Here is a 19,834-nt window from a genome sequence, read left to right as displayed (position 1 = left end):
AATTTCTATACGATTTATCAACAAAAAATTAAATATATATAACAATTACTAACGAGTGTTCTAAAGATATTCATTAAGAAAATTAAGAAACTTAAAAGTATGAATATTTTTATTAAGAGGTGAAAAATTGTGTTATCAATAATATTTTTTAGCTTTTCATAATTTACACAATAAAAAAATTTGTTTTTTAGTCCCTTAATCAATGTATTAAGACACTGATTATCAAAATCCTATCTATTCCCTTAATTCTAGAATATATGATATTTAAGTTTTTTCACAAATAATAATAAATACAATTAATTTGTTGAATTTTAAATAAAATATTGGATAACTTCCTAATATATCATTTATATATATATTTAATTAATGACTCATTTACTTTTATTATGCACTATTCCCATTAAGTATTTATTAAGAGTAACCTTGAAAAAATATATTTAATATGACATTAATTTTATAAAATGACATATTTTGAAATAAGTTTTTTTTTCTCTAATATGCATATTTTTCTTTTTTAGTTGGAATGTATTAACACCCTACACCAAAATTTTAGAACTAAAAAAAAAATTTAGTTAAGTTAGTTTAAGGGCAATATGGTATTTTACTTGCTTAAAAAATCTTATTTCTCTCTCCTATTTCGTAAATCATGTCTGAGGAAGAAATGCAATTCTCTTTCTCCATTCTTTCCCAATATCTCTCACGTCTCTCTCCCCTTATTCCTACTACTAGTTGCAAATTTCTTCAAGTGATAGTAACTAATTTAGTTCCTGGTCACAGAGGCTTTGAAAATATTTTAATTTCTCTACTCTCTTTTCAACTATTTGTTTTTTTTACCCCTACGATGGTGGCTCTCTCTTTTTCATCTTCTTCACGCCACTGTGGACAATGTCATTAACAACCTCTACCATTAATGTCAATGGATTAAAATGAACAGGTTGAAGTTTATATTAGAACAGAAAAATTATTATACATGGTTAAACCAAATTTGTTCAGTACATTATTTGTTGATGAACCAGTTTTGAAATCCAGAACCATGTCTAATAAGATCGGAAAAAATGAGAAATACATTTAGATCGGTCCCCTGAAGTTGGGGGCTGACCAATCCCCAACCCACCGAAGATATACGTAACACTATTTGTTTTCCTCGTGATAAGATTTGCTTACACAAAATGTAAGTCTTTAAACTTACACCAAATCTCACCCATCTACTATACACTAAATATGTTTCAATTTTTTTAAAAATTAAACAACAATAAAAATATAATTAATGATTTATATTTTAATATATTTTTAAAAATTTATATTACATTAATTTAAATCTATACGAATGAAATAACAAATGTTTTAGAATTTATATGAAAATTTATATATATAATATATGTAAAATAAACTTTCAATTCAAAGTTAGATTTTAAAAAAATTACATTTAATTAAAAGTTATTTAACAGTATAATGCTTGATTAAAGTTACATGACTGTATTTTATTTCATGTTCACACACTAAAAACTTTACTTACAAAATCCAAGTAGCAATATCAAGTTGTTACAACACCCATAACATGCAACAATTTAAGAGTTTTCCATCTACAAGTTTGGTAGCTGCAAGGGCATGTGTACCAGCGACATTTCATAGCAATTTCACTCCAGGGAGGTTGACCGTTGTTAGGAGGATTGTTGTAGGCGTTTTGCTCACCGGAGTATTATTGTTGACATTTTGCCCAAACACACCCCATATGTAGTGTGAGTTAGGAAACAGGCCCTTGCTTGCTCTGTGTAACGTGGGGGACGTTGAGATATTCGTTATGGTATGGACAAATTTGTCCATTATAGGGGTCATTGAAATCATCGGTGAATGCATTCATATCAGGTGAGTTTGCAACCATTTTTTTGCAAACCCTAATATTTGGAAAGATCTTAATATATTTTTATTATAGTTTTGCAGACTATTTAATCAATAATATTATAAATTAAATGTTTTATGGTGGAGCCAATACGTATATTAACAAGAAATAATTCTATTTAAGTAGGATCATCATGAGCGATAAGTCATTTTCAATTAGTTAATACCTAGATTCATTCATTAAAATTGGATCGGATCAATTTTGACCGCTCTAATCTTAGTATATTTTTATATTTCAATTGGAAGAATTGATAAAATTTTATTTCTCAAAATAAAATTTTCTCCCATCTTCATACCATACATTAAAAAATAAAAATTGCAATTTTTTTTTTCAAGATTTATCCAAATATATCCTTAAATGCGAGAGCAAATTAGGTTCACCTCTGAGTTTATGACTTATTATACTAACATTTCCTCTACTTAAATACATTTCCTTTGTATCCCGAGTCATCTCAGTTAATTGACCATGTTTATTATTGTGTGAAATGTCCAAATAACCCTTGTGGATCGCCTCTAAAATTAGAAAATTCCAATTGTGCTCTGCTAGGGTTTGTAGAACACAGGGGAGGCGAAGCAATGTACAACAACGCCAACCACTTCGCCGCGCCATGTGCATAAACCACCTGTATCTGCCACCGCTCCGGCGCCACAACCACTTTTCAGCCTCTTCAAACTCGCCGCTTGCGATAAGGTCTCAATCGCTTCAACAACCAAGCCATCAACGCTTCAGCCCCCAGCGCCGTCAAACGCTCCGAACGCACCCATTCTTTCATTGAAGAGCCTACGACGCTCGTGGAGCAGCTTAAGAAGGAGAGCGAGTGGCTTGACGAATCTTAAATTTCATTTTATTTTTCGTTAAATTGGTTCTCAAATTATCCTCTTTTTTTATTCCTGTTGATGTTTTTTTATGGTTTTGAAATTTCAATTTTTTTTGTCAATATTGGTTCTGGAACTTTTCCTATGTAAAGACGATAACGTGCTCTGGACTTGCAGTAACCCGTGTTGGACTTACAATACTACGATACTATTTTGGATGATTTGGGTTTCCAATAACCTATGCAAGTAGGACTTACCCAAGGACATGTTTACGGGATGAGGGGATTTTTGTGGTTAGCTACTACTGTATTATTTATTATACTGTCATATACTTGGGTATAGTAGCTGGATCACTAACAATGGCTTTGAAATATTTGGTTTTGGTTTTGAAATGTTGATGCTTGACTTTAGTAAATTTCATAGAAGATGCTGCACATCCAGTGATAGTTTCATAATATTCTTTTTATCAGAATAAAAAGATCCTATATGTGACTATGTATGAAGAAAAAAGAAAGAGAGCATGTTCAATTTTTGGAATTTCAAAAACACTCTTTCAACGTTAACAACTGCTGTGGGGAAGACATTTCTGTTAACGGAATTAATACCATGATGGTCCGGGGGATACCTTTGTAATAGAGTTGTAAAAAGTATGGAGGATTTGTGTATGGGTAAAATAGGAAGGAAATACGAGTATATTAAGTCTTAAACTGTACGAATATAATTTACTCTAAATGCTAAGATTCATCCACCGTTTAACAAACTCTTTTTTTTACTCATTTGGATTGAGCTAATAGTGGAGAGATTGAAGTAAATGCATGAAATCATAAATTTGATCTTCGTTCTCATTATTATAGACTAAACATTTTTGGCAACCACCCTTTAACTCACCCTCGATGATTTTATGGAAGCTAGAAATGAACTCTCTAATAATGGGCTGCTAAACAGTCAAAGCTTATGGCCAATGATGTAGAAATATCTCTCTTTTGAATGTCTATTTTATATCTCACTCTTTCGCAATTTTGTGCCACTGATATTGGACAGGGTAGAAAATCCTAGACCCAAGATTTATGGTGATGGCAAAATTTCCCGCATAGTTTTTTTTTTTTTTTCAATGTTCACACAACTTGTTTTGTTGTTGTTGTCGTCGATGATGATGATATATTTATATCTCAACTAGTTATGTAAACGTAAAGAGTATTTTTGTTAAGATCAGACAGAATCATAGGAATAAGAATCTGAACAAATCTTTATGCCCCGTCGATGTCAAATTGGATACTTTTGTTGATTTATGTGGCAGATATATACAGGAATTTAAAAATCAAAATCTGGTCTTAAAATTGCAAATTAAAGCACGGAATGTAAGAATTGTAGTGGGATTAATTTCTTTCCAAAAAAGAAAAAAAAAGCATTCGTTGAAAAACTGCCCATAGGAAATAAAAGAATAACGGGAAAAACAAACAATAGGGTGAGCGGTTTCCTTTAAGCAGCGCGTCGTGAAGTAAAATGTCAATTTAGGCAAAATGAAACAAAAAAGGAAAAACATTCGTAACAAAATCTGATTTGAATATAAGTTAATCAGAATCCAATTAGTGAAAGAGAAAAAAGAATTTTATTTAAAGAGATAAAAAAAAATTAAATGTTCTTTTAAGCCTTCAAAATCAAATAGATAATTACCCCGGAACTGTAGACAGACAATAACTTGGGAGAGGCAAAAGAAAAAGAAAGAAAAAAAGAAAAGAAGACATTGTGGATTGGGTAAAGGGTGGCTAAATAAGTTGCGGAGACAAGGCGAAGAAAAACCTGGCCTATGAGAGAACAAATGAGGTCGGAATGAAATTGAAATGCGAGCGAAATGCAAATTTGTCCGAAATGAAATTGTTATTAAATTAAATTCACGCGTAGTAGTCATGAAATCCGTGTAGTAGTCATCGTCGTGGGTGTAGAGAGAGAAAGCAGAAAGAGAGTTCTTTTTTTCTTCTGGTTCTTGGTTTGGTTTGTTGCTCTTGTTCTAGAGAGAGAGAGAGGGATAAGTGCCTGCTCCTTCGGCATTTCCGTCAGACAAAGTTAACACTTCCAAGACCGATTAATCAATTCGCCCCTTCACCATTCCCTATTACATGAACTCTCCCAAGGTCACTCTCACCATAATAACTTCGTATCATATCGATGGTTACTCCACTCACCTTCATTCTTATTATTTGTTATTTTCGGTTGCAGATTTTAATTTGAAGCTGAAAGAAGAATGGGAGAAAATGAAGAAGCGATGCAGAGGCTTCACTTTCTGAAGCAGCCGTTAAACATGGAGCAACTTAGCATCCCGCAATTCAACCCCTCGCAAATGCGCGCGAGGCAGCATCATCATCAGAATCAGTTCGACGGTGGGAACAGTAACAAGCGGGCGGGTATACCACCCTCCCACCCGCACCCGATCCCTCCCATTTCCCCCTACTCTCAGATCCCGGTGTCGCGTCAGCACAACAACATTTCCCCTACACCCACCCACACCCGATCACTCTCGCAGCCCTCGTTTTTCTCGCTCGACTCCCTCCCTCCCCTCAGCCCTTCCCCCTTCCGTGACTCCTCCTCGACTTCCGTGTCGGAAGCTGCTGACGTGTCCATGGAAGATCGCGACGTGAGTTCTCATTCCCTGTTGCCACCCTCACCTTTCTCCAGAACACTCAACAACAGTAATTTACCATTACCCCCTCGTAAAGCGCATAGACGCTCTAACAGTGACATTCCGTTTGGGTTTTCCACCGTTTTGCAATCCTCTCCGCCGCTTATCCCTCTTCGGAACCCCGTTTCAGCGAAACCTGCTCAGTTAGTCAAAAGAGAAACACCGTGGGACAGGGGTGTTGAGAATAATAATAATAATAATGTAGAGGGGTCCGGGGAGAAGAAATCCCCTGAAGGGGAAGTGGTGGATGATCTTTTCTCTGCTTACATGAATTTGGATAGCTTTGATGCGTTGAACTCTTCTGGGACAGATGATAAAAATGGAGGCGAAAATCGCGATGATTTGGATAGTAGAGCGAGTGGGACTAAGACCAATGGTGGTGACAGTAGTGATAATGAGGCCGAAAGTAGTGTTAATGAGAGTGGGGATGGTGGGGTGAGGCAGGGAGGGAATGAGAAGAGGGAAGGGATGAAGAGGAGTGCTGGGGGTGAGATTGCGCCCACCACTAGGCACTATAGGAGTGTCTCCATGGATAGTTTCATTGGGAAGTTGAATTTCGATGAGGAGTCGCCCAAGCTGCCTCCTTCCCCCGGGCAGAGAAGTGCTCTGATGTCGCCTGCTGGTGGAATTGATGGGAATTCGGCGGCCTTCAGCTTGGAGTTTGGAAATGGGGAGTTCAGTGGGCCTGAACTGAAGAAAATTATGGCCAATGAAAAGCTTGCTGAGATTGCCTTGATCGATCCAAAGCGTGCCAAAAGGTGTGTTGATGTTGTGGCATTTGACATACTAACATGTTGCCTGTGAACTGATTGACTTGGTTTTGGGGTCATTTTCAGGATTTTGGCCAACCGGCAATCGGCTGCGCGATCCAAAGAGCGGAAGATGCGGTACATTTCGGAGCTAGAACACAAGGTTCAGACTCTACAGACAGAAGCCACCACACTATCTGCACAGCTTACTCTGTTACAGGTGGGGGACCTCTTTTTGTTGTTGGTAATTTAGTACTGTGATCATGATTTTTGTTGTTTAATTTGATTTAATTCCTTTCAATCATGTGATCACAGAGAGATTCGGCTGGACTCACTAACCAGAATAGTGAGTTGAAGTTTCGCCTTCAATCCATGGAACAACAAGCAAAGCTTCGAGATGGTATTTCTGTCCTTTAATTCATAGTCTATCTATCAGATTTTCTCTCCATTTTGTTTTATTGATTTGTGGCTGAAATCTGCCAGGCATCACTAGTTAATTATTCACCTATAGCATTGGTTGAACTTGTAGTTGCAATGTTGCATAGATTATATATATATATATATATATATATATATATATATATATTATCAGTGAATGTTAATCGTTAGTTTGTTAGTTTTTGTTAGCAAATGTGATTAAACCTGCAACCTTTCCCTCCTTTCCTTCTTTCTTAACCATCCAATCAACCTTATATCTCCACATAGATTATATTTCATGTCATCATGTATAGTGAATACTTCCTGCGAAGAGTGTAAGAGTAAGGGTGAACAATTCAGCAGTCTGCTTGTAAAGCGGAAACATCATACATTTAACGATAAAATTGCCTCTGTTTACTTTTATTATTATTATACTTAAGAGCTGATAAGCTATTTAATTGTATGTTTGTGTCATAATGGAAATATTACAAGTATGGAAAACTGACAACAATACATACTTTTACTGTGGAGAACAGTAGTAGACTAGTAGTGTATAAAAATTGTTCATGTAGCACCTTCAAGTTGTTGGATTAGATTTTATTTTCATTCTAATTTGGGATTTTAGTTTACATCAGTTGCTCAATTTTATTCTGTTCCATTAAATTTTATGTACGAAGACCAGGGCCGTTTACATTATCTCATTCTGTTAACATTATTTTTACTGCTGATTACTCATCTTATTGGGAGTAATCTTTATAAGATATGTTAGGTATTTCATGTGAAAATCTATCATGAGTTTTCACCTAACAGTTTAAACTCGTAGGAGAGTTGGTTCTTGATATCAGAATTTATCTGCACTTTCACCAGAACATTATTACCCAGCAGTGGTTAGGAGTTTCATTCTTGTCACTCCCTTTGTTCTAAAACGTTGAATTTAATCATAAGTTAAAGCCAACTGTTAATTATCTATATGTCAAACCCAAAGGGGTCTCTTGTGCAAGGGCGTGTTTCATATCATGAGCCTTCACCGACTAACATTTTTTGCTAATAGTAGGCTGGAATGCTTTATATAGCCTTTTTATATTTAAGTTTATCTTGTGACACGGTTTAACTTTCAAAGTGGCATGTAGGAATTCCAGAGATAATGCAGAGAGGACGACCCAATTCATTGCTAATGTTTAGGTGACCTACTCAGTTATTCGTGTCCAAATTTCTTGGGGAGAGTTGAGAAATATTGTGAGCGAAAACCAAGTCAACTACCTTTTCTTTACACAAGTCATTTGTTGTAGTCAAGAATCAAGATGACTATTAATGAAGCAATCCCATTGTAGCATCTGCTTGATATGCCCTTATCTGCACTTGCACCCTTCTGCTGAATATGATTATGCATGAATTTCCTTTGCATAGAAGCTCATTATGTGAAGTTCTTTCGAGAGTTTTTTTGAAAGTGATACGTGTTCATGGAGTAGTGACCTTTGTGTGTGCATGCTTGAATTTATTTTATTTTTTCTGATGCTTACTCCTTTTCTATTGGAGTTATCAATAAAAGACATTAGACATGGCAACGGGGCGGGGACGGGTATTGCCTCCCCAGTCCCTGACCCCGACTCCTCAACATATCCCCGTCGGGTATTGGATATTCCCGTCCCCGGTTTAGATATGTATTTTTTTTTTGTAAAAAAATTATATTAAAAATTTGATTTAAAAAATAATTGATACGGGAATGGATATGGGATGAGTGGTGACATCCCTGTCCTCGACCCCAACCTTGGTTTAAAAAATTGGGTAATCTCTGAACCCAAACCCATACCCGGTCAACTCGGGTATTTCCCATCAAAATCAGGACAGGTTTGGACGGATACTCACACGTACGGGTTTCATTGTCATGCCTAAAAGACATACTTGCCTGCTACATTTTCATACAATTACTAGTAGCTGCCATTTGTACCTCTATTAACATTTGGAAACTAGTTATGACTTTATAGATTGCTTCCTTCTGACTAAGTCTGTGCCCTGTATTTTCTTCTAATAGCTCTAAATGAGGCGCTTACTGCTGAGGTTCAAAGACTAAAGCTTGCCACAGCTGAACTAAGTGGCGATTCGCATGGTTCTGGCTGTTTGATTCCTCAACATTCTGTCAATCCTCTGATGTTCCAGCAACAGCAGCAGCCTCCTACTGCATCCCAACAAAACATTCATCTTCAACAGCAACAACAGCAACAGCAGCAGCATCAGAATGGTAATGCCAACTCAAATTCCGACTTAAAACAATAGTTTGGGAAGGAGTTCCTGCAGCTGCATGGTTGGTTCACTGCAGTCAGTTTCGCATATTTACAAAAAGGTTTTCCTTAGTTGTTATGGTCTCAAGTTTGATTTGCATTATTACCTGTCCAGCTCAGACAGAAAGTCCATATACAAGTTCTAATTCCTGTCTTTTATCTAAATTATTATAGAGCATATTTAATTTCAGTATATATATTAAATTGTAAGCATTATTTGGACATGATTTGTTTTATGATGGCATTTTAGAGAAACTGTTCAATCTTTCTTTTTGTAAAGAATGACCATTCTGTTGTTGTGGATCTGTTTCAATTTTCTAATCTGTTCGGGGTAATTTAATCCAAAAAATTCAATGCATCACATCGAAGTCAGAATCAATCAATAATTCAAGAGGGACCATACCGACATCTTCTCACGTAATCTATACTATACTATTATATCTGGATTAAATTATCTTCTAGCTTAACTTGAAAATGGCCCAGTTGTAGTTATTTGTAAAACAATAATAAGAAGTTACTTGTACGTGAGACTCAGTGACTCAGACGGCGGTATAGGTTTTTTATCTGAGTAATTTTAAGTTTCAAAGATATTAAATATAATTTTTTAATAAGTAGAAACGTTAACATTTATATGTATATGGACACATCACACATTGAGTTTTGTTGTTAGCATTTCTGTTTTCTAACAAAGTAAATGAGGACATTTCTTGTAAAATGATGAGAAAAAGGGAGTAGGGGAACAATTTAGTTTGTTTGTAGAGTAATATATTTAAATTTTAGAACTAGGGATAGCTCATAGCACTACCTTGAGTATCTTCTTTCATATCTTTGCCTCTTAATTGTTTCTGTCTTCATCTCCTATCCCTATCTCGTAATAACTTTCCCGGTCCATGTTTCTTAATTCTCCGGAAAGTGAGGAAGCCCTCGTAATTCGTTTTTTCAGAAGGCCCCGGAAAATCTTGGAATTTTTTATAAACTAAGGGTATTAAATATTATATATTATATTTCATTTTAAAAACTAAATTATGAAAAATAAATTAACAGATTAAATATTAATATATACGGGAGTTCGTGGGACGAAATGTGTGGTCCTCGTCTCCATCTCAAATTTAATTTAAAGATTTTTTTTCTCTTCATTATTTTATGGGAGAACATTTTCCCTACTGAAGATTTTACATAGAACAGTCTCCTCGAAAATTATTAAATGGCAGAGAAAATTGTCATTTTTATTTATAATGTTCTTTGCCTTTATTTATTCTTTTGAAACCCACAGTGGACAAAGGTTTAAATAACAATTCAGATTGGATATTAATTTTTATATAATAAAAATTGAAAACGAGTACAGTGGGCTTTGAGGCTTGGAAAACCTTTCAAGTTTCAAACATGTTATTGATTTTTTAGATGGCGGGAATGATTTTATGAAATTGAGTGCTCACAAAAAAAAGAAGTCAAATAATGAAGATAATCGTTGAAAATGAAAAGGCAACAAAGCGATAGCCATGAAATTACAGAAAAGAAACAAAAGAAAAAGTAGATGGAGTAAACTCGTTTTAATAATAAAATTATATTTAAAGCATTATGACATATGTCAGGATGGCCGAGTGGTCTAAGGCGCCAGACTCAAGTTCTGGTCCTCGTGAGAGGGCGTGGGTTCAAATCCCACTTCTGACAACTTTACATTAAACTTTTGCAATTTTTTCATATTTCATTTACTTGCTTGAAGAACAATGCAAATGGTTTTGAACTCTGAAGTGTACGAGGAAGGGTCGGCTTCCTAGCCTCTTATGTTGCTTTTATGTCCCATTATTCCTCTTTAATTATTGTTGCGGTAACCCAAATCTCATGATAAATGCCCTTTTTTAGTGTGCAAAAACTAGTTGTTCTAGAGGTAGAATTTCTTTCTTTAGCTCTGAAAAAATCTATTGCTTAGCTTGTAAGTTTTCAAGTACACATAGAGAAGGTATGCATTTTTATAACGTAGGGTAAATAAGAGTGGGTGATTGAAAAGTTACACAACAATATTTATTTTTTTCCTTTTTAATTAAAATTATTCAAATTAAAAGTAACATTCCTTCTTTCAACAAAATGACCCAACTTAGTATCGGAAAAAAAAAAAAAACGACCCAACTTGGTATCAACCATTCTCTAATGTCTATGGCCATGATGGGCTCGGAACATTGCTAGTCTCTGCTGACTGAATATTGAATAATGCACTTCCCTTGTGTTTCAAAGTCCGTGGAGTTATTTTCCAACTCATGCTGCAACAGTCAACAAAAAAGTAGACAAGTGCATGCTTTGTGGACCCAAAAAAAAGGTCTATGTTTTGAAAATAACTTATTTTAGGAATTTTTTTTTCTTTCAAAACTCTATTCTAGATCTGTTGATTGAAGAATTTTGTATCATCACTCTTTTTTTTACAACCAAAATAAATTAATCCAAACGTGCAAAGTGCAAACTCAATTTAAGATCCAAAAGGTAAAGTGCATCCTACGAATTTAGTCTTTTGCTGAAAAAGACCGATGCTAAAAATGTCCCATTCTAACCTCGCAATGCTGACAGTATAATATCCCATTCTAACCTCGCAATGCTGAAGAGTAAAAAATGTAACTTCGATCTATATTTGCCTTTTCATTAATAGGTTTGGATACGAGGGATGCTACATTGGCAAGTTTCCAAATGGTTCTAGATATTGCATTAGAAATACATTTTTTTTTCATTTTTAAAGGCTAAAAATGGATAAAAGATGATTTTTTTTTTGAAATATCATAATATAAAAACGTCATGATAAAATATGTATTTAAACTTTACTTTAAAAGTCTGAAGAGCCAAATAGCTTTCTTGTCTTTTGTGTGGTGTCACTTTAACCTTGGATTCAAGTACAGATAGTATACAATAGCTTTGAATATTCGATGACGATAAATATGAATAGTAATTTATTTAAGTCATGTACTCATGTTGTTGACAGGCATGCTGAGGTGAATTTGAAATGTCTAATTCCAGTGCTTATTTTTAGCTCCTTTTTGTTTAGTAGTTTCTGAAATTGTCATATGTCATCACTTTAGTCTCTAAAGTTAACTAAATTAAAAAAAATCTTGAAAATATAATCAACGCTCATTTGAGTCTGAAGTTACATTCAATGTGTAACTCGAGATAATATTAATATATGAAAATTCATTTAAAAACAAGTGTTTTAAAAACTAAAAAAACTAAAACAGTTAAGAGAGGTTTTCCCATTATATCCTCTGTTTGTCTTGTTCAACTTTTCCCCTGAATTCCACACACTTTGGTGCCTTGCGCCACTCTCAAGTCTACAAAACCTCGTGTGATTGCATTTTAGAAACTAAAAACACTTTATTAAATAAAAATCAAACACACCCCCATTTTTAGGTTTAAACTATCAAACTGGACAAGATTAAGATACAGTTTCTGAAGTACTTCTAGTACTTTCTCGAGTCAGAATTAGAATTTTACTTAGAGAACTTATATTGACCTATAATGTAAACATTATTATCCGTATCATCAAGGTAAAACTTCAATTTAAAATGAAGAACAACACCAAAAACACCTGAAGAACTGCATCTGATTTTTGTCCACTGAGGGATGCCTTATGCTGCAAAAACCAGATATAGGAATATTATGAAATACTAGTACTAGTACCAGTACCAACCTTGATTTGATTTCGGTTTGCCTGAACCCAACCACCATCAATAGACTCCAAGCTTCCATTCAAGCCATCATCAACAAAGTCCCCAACCCTCTTCACTTTAAGCTCTCTTGGCTCCACAGGGTAATTCCCAGAGAAACAAGCATAACAAAAATTTGGACTTTCACTTCCCAACAACCTCTTCAAGCTATCAAAAGGCAAAAAGGCAAGTGAATCCGACCCAATAAAGTCCCTTATCTCCTCCACACTCATCCTATTCGAAATCAACTCCTCAGAGCTAGGAGTATCCACACCATAGTAACAAGAACCAATAATCGGAGGACTCGCAATCCTCATGTGAACCTCCTTAGCACCAGCCTCCTTCAACAGCCTAACAATCTTGGACGAGGTGGTTCCTCTCACAATGGAATCATCCACAACCACAACACGTTTACCTTCAAGCACAGCACGAACAGGTGATAGCTTCAGCTTCACACCAAAGTCCCTAATCTTCTGAGAGGGCTCAATGAAAGTCCTCCCCACATAGTGCGACCTAATCAAACCCTGCTGAAACGGAACCCCAGCTTTCGCAGCATAACCAAGCGCAGCCACAACACCAGAGTCAGGCACAGCAATCACAACATCACACTCCACAGGACTTTCAGTAGCCAAAATCTCCCCAAATTGTCTACGAGACTCATACACAGACCTCCCAAAAACAACCGAATTGGGAAGTGCAAAGTAAATATGTTCAAAAATGCATTGTTTTGGTTGAGGATGAGACATGAGGCAGAGACTCTGAATACCGTTTTTATCCACCACAAGAACCTCACCAGGGTAAACCTCCCTTTCATAAGTCGCTTCAATTAGGTCAAGCGCGCAGGTTTCAGAAGCGAAAACAACAGCACCGTTGCTCCTTCTCCCCATAACCAAAGGCCTAAACCCGAAAGGGTCTCGAACGGCGACAAGCTTGTCCTCGGTGACGAAAACAATAGAATAAGCCCCTTCGAGCTTTTCACAGGCGTCAACGATTCGAAGAATGAAGGGTCTGTGTTTGGAGGTGGCGATGAGGTGGAGGACAACCTCGGTGTCAGAGGTGGTGTTGAAGATGGAGCCGTTGTCTTCGAGGTTGGTTCGGAGGGTCTTATAGTTGACGAGGTTGCCGTTGTGGGCCACGCCGACGGAGCCGAAGCGGTAACCGGCGACAAAGGGCTGGACGTTTTTGAGCATGGATTGGCCGGCGGTGGAGTAGCGGACGTGGCCGATGGAGAGGCTGCCGGGGAGCTGGTCGAGTTTTGATTGGTTGAAGACTTCGGAGACGAGGCCAACGCCGGTGATGGATTGGAGGACGTTGTTGTTGACGGTGACGATTCCGGCGCCTTCTTGGCCGCGATGCTGGAGCGCGTGGAGGGCAAGGTAGCAGAGGCGCGAGGCCTCAGGGTCGCCGTATATGCCGACCACGCCGCACTCCTCGCGCGGCTTCTCGTCGTCCCACGCGCCTTCTTCGGCGCGTGAGAAGGTGGAGGAGACGATGTCGGAAATTGGGTTTTTGGAGAAGACGAGAAGAGGGGGTTTGGCGGCGGCGCGAGGGGGAGTGGGTAGGGTTATGGGGAAAGAGTGGGTTTGGAAAGTAAGAGAGGAGGGTTTGGAAAGGGAAGAGGAGAGAGTGGTTGCTGCTGCTGCTGCGGCCATAATACCTTCTTCTAGGTTTTGGGACTTGAAATCACTTTTTTTTCCAACTTTCTCCTCAAATATAAATATAGGTAGTGATTTCTTCTAATGCCAAATTGCTCGCATTTGCGCCATGTCATGTACTAGTACTATTTAGAGAATAATTTTGAATTTGGCTCTTCCTCAATCCAATGGAAGTGACTCCACTATTAAAAATTACTATTAGTTATTTAAATAATTTTTTGTTATTATTATCATTCATTAATTAAAATAAATAAATTAATGATTATAAATATACTTTATTCTGTGAAATGTGTGTATTCATTTTACAAAAACTATTTTTTTTATTCACTTACGAATAATGAATTTTATACTCTACTATATTTGGTTTATCAGGGAAAGTAGATGGAAGTAAAGTAAAAGGAAGAATAAAAAAGTATAAGTTTTTTTTTTTTTTTTTTGCTAAAAGTGGGACTAATTTATAGTTATTTGACATGAGAGAATGTGAATGAAAATAAAAGTATATGAAACGAAAATATATATTAATACAATAGCACAAATACTCTTAAATAAATACCAATAATTCCTATAAAATATATACAATAATATTTTAGTCTGTGCATTGCATAAAATAAATATTTATTTTATATAACTAAATTTATATTAAATATTTTTAACATTTACAATAAAAAAACATTTTTTAATATTTAAATTATATTTTATATTTATCATAAATGATTTATATTATGATACAATATTATTTTTAATTATTGATATTATTTAAAAAATATTAAAGTTAAAGATATTAAAAGAGATAAAAAAAAACTAAGACACATACTTAAAGCATAAAAACATTATAGTAAAAAAAATAAAAACAATCTCGTTGAAGAATGACAACTAAAAAGTAAAAACAGTCCCATACAACATAGCTATTCTAAACTATACATTTTCAATTCACTTTTGATAAGTGTCACTTATGATGTAATTTTGTCACATGTTAGTGTTTGACGTAATCCCCATTCAAAAAACACTCATTTTCTCAATAGAAAAAGGAATTGTTCATCTGAATTTAAAAAATTGAATGATTTTTCCTTAATCAAGTTTAAGGAAATTATGATCAATGTATAATTTGATTCAAATAGTATTAATTAATATATATCCTAACATTTTGATTCAAAATAACAGCACATTCAAATTAAGGTAATTAATAATATTTATGATTTGAAAATTCAATTGTTTTTTTTTAAATATTAAACATGTCTTATAAATATTTTGTCGAGTGAGCGTTGCCTATTAAATCTATGAAATTTGGAATTTTTTTAATTGCCTCATCTTATATTGTATACTTCTTTTGTCTTTTTATTTGTTGAATTCATTTGTCTTTTTATTTTATTTTATAGTTTCATCTTTTTTCGTATCTTCTTTCTTTAAGTAAGCTTCTACCTTTTTATTCATTCTTCCGAAATACATTCAAATAATTTCCTTAATATCTAATATTTAACATTTGCCTTTTTTATTAAATATATGTGTTTTAAGCAAGCTATGCCAGCAATCACGGGTCCCAAAGTATTTTGGTTGAGATGAAAAAAGTTTTACGTGATAAAAGATTACATTAAACTAGAACTATTCCATTTAAATGTATGGTTGGATAATATATTATGATAAATACCAATTTTCTTTAAACTCTTGAGTTTTTTTTATGAATTTGTTAAAGTGGGGATATGTAGCACTTTATACAATATACATTAAATTGAGGGCGATGTGTACTCATATTTTGTTCTCAATATATTTAATTTTTTTATAAACTAAAATAAATTAATTGGTATTAAAATACACTAAAAAAAATCCGGTTTCTACCAGTGGTTTATTATCGACGGTTAGTAAAATCCGACGTTAAGCCAAATACAATGTGGGTATGTAATCGACGATACTTTGTAGTATATTTGTTTTCCGCGGCAACTAGAGTGGCGCCCTTTCTTTCCAGCGAAGGAAAATGTGTTTGTCCCAAACATATTCATTCAATTACAGCAATCTCCATTCGCATTTTTCTCCACACCCTAGCAATCAATCTTCAATGCGATTGATTTTCTCTCTTCACAACATACCAATCTTCAATCTCAATTTTTTCACACCCCAATAATGTAATTACTTTTGATTTCTCGCTTTGAGGTTTTTTTATCCCTAACCTATATATAATAAACAAATTATAAGGCTCGCACAAAAAATAATTAGTTATGAAATTAAAAATCCAAATAAATTGTAAGTGAATCATCCATTATAATATAATTTATTGTGCATTCAATCAAATTAAATAAAGTTATGTAGTACATTATTAATGATGCGAATAATAATAATTTATCTTTTTTAAAAATACATTATATATAGTTACTATGCATGTTCATTTTATTCCTGGAAAAATAATTTCTGTTTTATTATCTTCTCAACAACAATTAATAAGAATGATTTAATTAAAAAAATTATTTATTTTTTATTTCAATTTTTTCGATATGCAAAATTCTCGATAATCACACATCCATAATCTTTGATCCAGAATTAAAAATAAAAGCATATTACTATTATATTTGGAACAAGATATTACACAATGGTAACAAATTTCCTTTATTAATTTAATTTTTTAAATGAAATAAATAATAATTTCTATAAATATGAAAAAAAAAACAATAAAACGTATATGGTACCATGAATGATGAACAAATTAACAAATAAAATTGGAAATGAGTAACTGAATAAATTTTAATAGTAATTTCCTAATTGTAAGTACCGAACCCTCTTCACCGGATCATTCTCAAGTCTCTTTGGGATCCATAGCATAATTCCCAGATCAAAAGACAAGTGAATCCGTTCCAATAAAGTCTATTATCTCCTCCACACTCATCTTATTCGAGAGTATATCCACACCATAGTAACAAGAACTCGCAATTCTCATGTGTACTTCCTTAGCACCAGCCTCCTTCAACAACCTAATTAACTATCTTGGACGAGGTGGTTCCTCTCACAATGGAATCATCCACAACCACAACACGCTTACCTTCGAGCACAGCACGAACGGGTGATAGCTCCTGAGAGGGCGCAACGAAATTCCTCACCGCATTGTGCGACCTAATCAAACCCAGCTCATACGCAACCCTTGCTTTTGCAGCATAACCTATCGCAACCACAACACCAGAATCAGCCAAAGCAATCACAACTTCACACTCACCGGGACTCTTGGTAGCCAAAATCTCCCCAAATTGTCTACGAGACTCATACACAGATCTCCCAAAAACAACCGAATTGGGAAGTGCAAAGTAAATATGTTCAGAAATGCATTGTTTGGGTTGAGATGAGACATGAGGTGCAAACTCTGAATACCGTTGCTTCTCTTTCCCGTAACCAAAGGCCTGAACCCGAAAGGGTCGCGAACGACGACAAGCTTGTCCTCGGTGACGAAGACAAAAGAATAAGCCCCTTTGAGCTTTTCACAGGCGTCAACGATTCGTAGAAGGAAGGGTCTTTGTTTGGAGGTGCCCGTGAGGTGGAGAACAACCTCAGTGTCGGAGGTGGTGGTGAAGATGGAGACGTTGTCCTCCAGGTTGGTTCAGAGGCTCTTATACTTGACGAGGTTGCCGTTGTGGGCCACGCGGACGGAGCCGAAGCGGTAGCCGGCGACGAAGGGCTGGACGTTTTTTAGCATGGACAGACCGACAGTGGAGTAGTGGACGTGGCCGATGAAGGGGCTGCCGGGGAGTTGGTTGAAGACTTCGGAGACGAGGCCCATGCCGGTGATGGGTTGGAGGACGTTGTTGTTGACGGTGACGATTCCGGTGCCTTCTTGGCCGCGGTGCTGGAGGGCATGTAGGGCAAGGTAGCAGAGGTGCAAGGCCTCGGGGTCGCCGTATATGCCCACCACGCCGCATTCTTCGCGGCTTATCGTAGTCGTCGACATTGTAGGCGCCGATGGTATCGGAAATCTGGTTTTTGGAGAAAACTAGGAGAGGGGTTTTGACGTCAGCGCGAGTGAGAGTGGTGGTCATTGGGAGGAGTTTGGATTTGTGGAAAAGGAATAAAGAGGGTTTGGAGAGGGAAAAGGATAGAGTTGGTGGCACTGCTAAGGCCATAGTGAAGGAGTTTGTGTTGTGACCAAGGGGAGATGGCATGGAGTTAGGAAAGAAACTGAGCAACACACCTAATGCTTTTTTATAGGTTTTGAGAGTTTCACCAAAAGATTTAATTAAAAAAACTACAATCTCTTTCAGAAAAAGTTATTTTTTTTATCAGTCAGAAAGATAAATTAATCTACTTTGAGAATATTAGAGTAATTTAATCATTTTTCTCTATCTTATTCAATGTAATTGGTTTTCTTTGTCTCTCTTTGATTATTACTGCATCTAACTCAAACCCCAACCTTCTCTCTCTTCATCTTGATTATCCTCACATTTAAATATTAAATAACATTTATAAAAATAATAAAAATTCATACTATTATTTTTGGTAAAAAAATCTTAATATTATTTGTACACTTAATTTAAGTTAAAAAATCACTAAAAAAATTCTCACCAAGAGAAATAACTAGAAACATTTTTAACAAAAAATAGTAATAACTAAAAGCGTTTTCATATATAAGATAATTATTTTAATACTTTTTATATAAAAACATTTAAATTTATGTCTAATAGTTTTCTCAAACCTTTAGGATCTGTTTGTTTGTTGGTCCCAATATGATAGAATTGAATAAATATCTCATCATTTTTATAACATGATAAAATAAAATATGATTGTGTTATCATGTCATATATATATTATAGCATCCTATTATAGAGTCCTCCTGATCTGATCCTGTATGTTAAAATTAAACGTTGATGCTGCCATTTTTCAACAGCAATCTTGTTTTGGTGCTGGACTCTGCATAGGAGACGATATATAAGGGCACATTTCTACTAGCAAGAACTCTGTGAAAGCATGGTATTCCTCACCCCAAGGAAGCTTAAGCTTGGGCCCTTCTACAATGTCTTCTTTGGATCCAAGAATTTGGGATATCAGAATATATTACAATTGAAGTCGACAGCAAATCAGTGGTGGATGACTTACATGGCAGACCAGGGACAGCAACACATGTGAATTTCATCCTCCTTGGGTGTAGAGATTTATTGATCAATATTTCAAACCCAAGGTGGGTTTTGTTAGAAAGCAAACCAATAATGTTATTTATTCTTTTGCGAGCATCATTATCTTATGCTAGCATTCATACAATATTTCTAATTGTATTCTCCATGTTATCTTAGCGTTCACATCGATTTTTAAAAAATCGTTATTAACGTATCCAGAACAATATCAGTTTAACATAAAATTGATTTTAACTGAGCACTGATAATATCAATTTTTTAAAAATTGATATTAACTAATTACTAATAACATGTATTTTTTTAAAAAACGATATTAAGCCTTTGTTGTCGACATCGATTATATTAAAATCAATGTTAACCATGACATTTCATTTACAAAAATATTACTGTGCATTTTTAAAAATTAATTTTCCTAAAACTAACATTAACTTGACGGTATTAAATTCCTTTTTTGTAATAGTGTTTTTATTTTTTGGCTAAGTTGAGTGTGAACTGAACATCTTCTTTGGTTGAGTTGAGAATTTATTCAAATTTGATTCGGATCACTTTCGGCCATTTCT

The 19,834-nt window shown here is 35.1% G+C and overlaps 2 protein-coding genes, 1 non-coding gene and 1 pseudogene across 3 annotated transcripts; 2 read left to right on the top strand and 2 right to left on the bottom strand.

The window, feature by feature from the left end:
• The first annotated feature begins 4,622 nt into the window (after positions 1 to 4,622).
• On the top strand, positions 4,623 to 9,142 carry LOC114379505 (probable transcription factor PosF21). The gene is made up of 5 exons (XM_028338187.1): positions 4,623 to 4,847; positions 4,933 to 6,150; positions 6,229 to 6,361; positions 6,457 to 6,541; positions 8,591 to 9,142. The coding sequence occupies exons 2-5, from the start codon at positions 4,958 to 4,960 to the stop codon at positions 8,830 to 8,832; spliced, it is 1,653 nt and encodes a 550-aa protein (XP_028193988.1). The 5' UTR covers positions 4,623 to 4,847; positions 4,933 to 4,957; the 3' UTR covers positions 8,833 to 9,142.
• A 1,282-nt stretch (positions 9,143 to 10,424) lies between these two features.
• On the top strand, positions 10,425 to 10,508 carry TRNAL-CAA. The gene has a single exon. It is a non-coding gene; the product is annotated as a tRNA-Leu (tRNA).
• Positions 10,509 to 12,168: 1,660 nt separating this feature from the next.
• On the bottom strand, positions 12,169 to 14,283 carry LOC114379872 (amidophosphoribosyltransferase, chloroplastic-like). Its single transcript, XM_028338664.1, has one exon. The coding sequence runs from the start codon at positions 14,170 to 14,172 to the stop codon at positions 12,472 to 12,474; it is 1,701 nt and encodes a 566-aa protein (XP_028194465.1). The 5' UTR covers positions 14,173 to 14,283; the 3' UTR covers positions 12,169 to 12,471.
• A 2,564-nt stretch (positions 14,284 to 16,847) lies between these two features.
• On the bottom strand, positions 16,848 to 18,301 carry LOC114379660 (annotated as a pseudogene).
• Between the last annotated feature and the right edge of the window lie 1,533 nt (positions 18,302 to 19,834).

The sequence above is a fragment of the Glycine soja genome, chromosome 12, assembly GCF_004193775.1.
Source record: "Glycine soja cultivar W05 chromosome 12, ASM419377v2, whole genome shotgun sequence".
NCBI lineage: Eukaryota > Viridiplantae > Streptophyta > Magnoliopsida > Fabales > Fabaceae > Glycine > Glycine soja.
Note: the sequence above shows the minus strand (reverse complement) of the source record. Positions and strands in the feature narration are given on the sequence as shown.

What these genes read in the sequence shown, in the direction of transcription:
- LOC114379505 (XM_028338187.1), top strand. Translation starts at nt 4,958, where the DNA reads ATGGGAGAAAATGAAGAAGCGATGCAGAGGCTTCACTTTCTGAAGCAG. An exon ending in GATCCAAAGCGTGCCAAAAG is followed by an intron (nt 6,151 to 6,228) that starts GTGTGTTGATGT and finishes GGTCATTTTCAG; the next exon opens with GATTTTGGCCAACCGGCAAT. An exon ending in CACAGCTTACTCTGTTACAG is followed by an intron (nt 6,362 to 6,456) that starts GTGGGGGACCTC and finishes ATGTGATCACAG; the next exon opens with AGAGATTCGGCTGGACTCAC.
- LOC114379872 (XM_028338664.1), bottom strand. Translation starts at nt 14,172, where the DNA reads ATGGCCGCAGCAGCAGCAGCAACCACTCTCTCCTCTTCCCTTTCCAAA.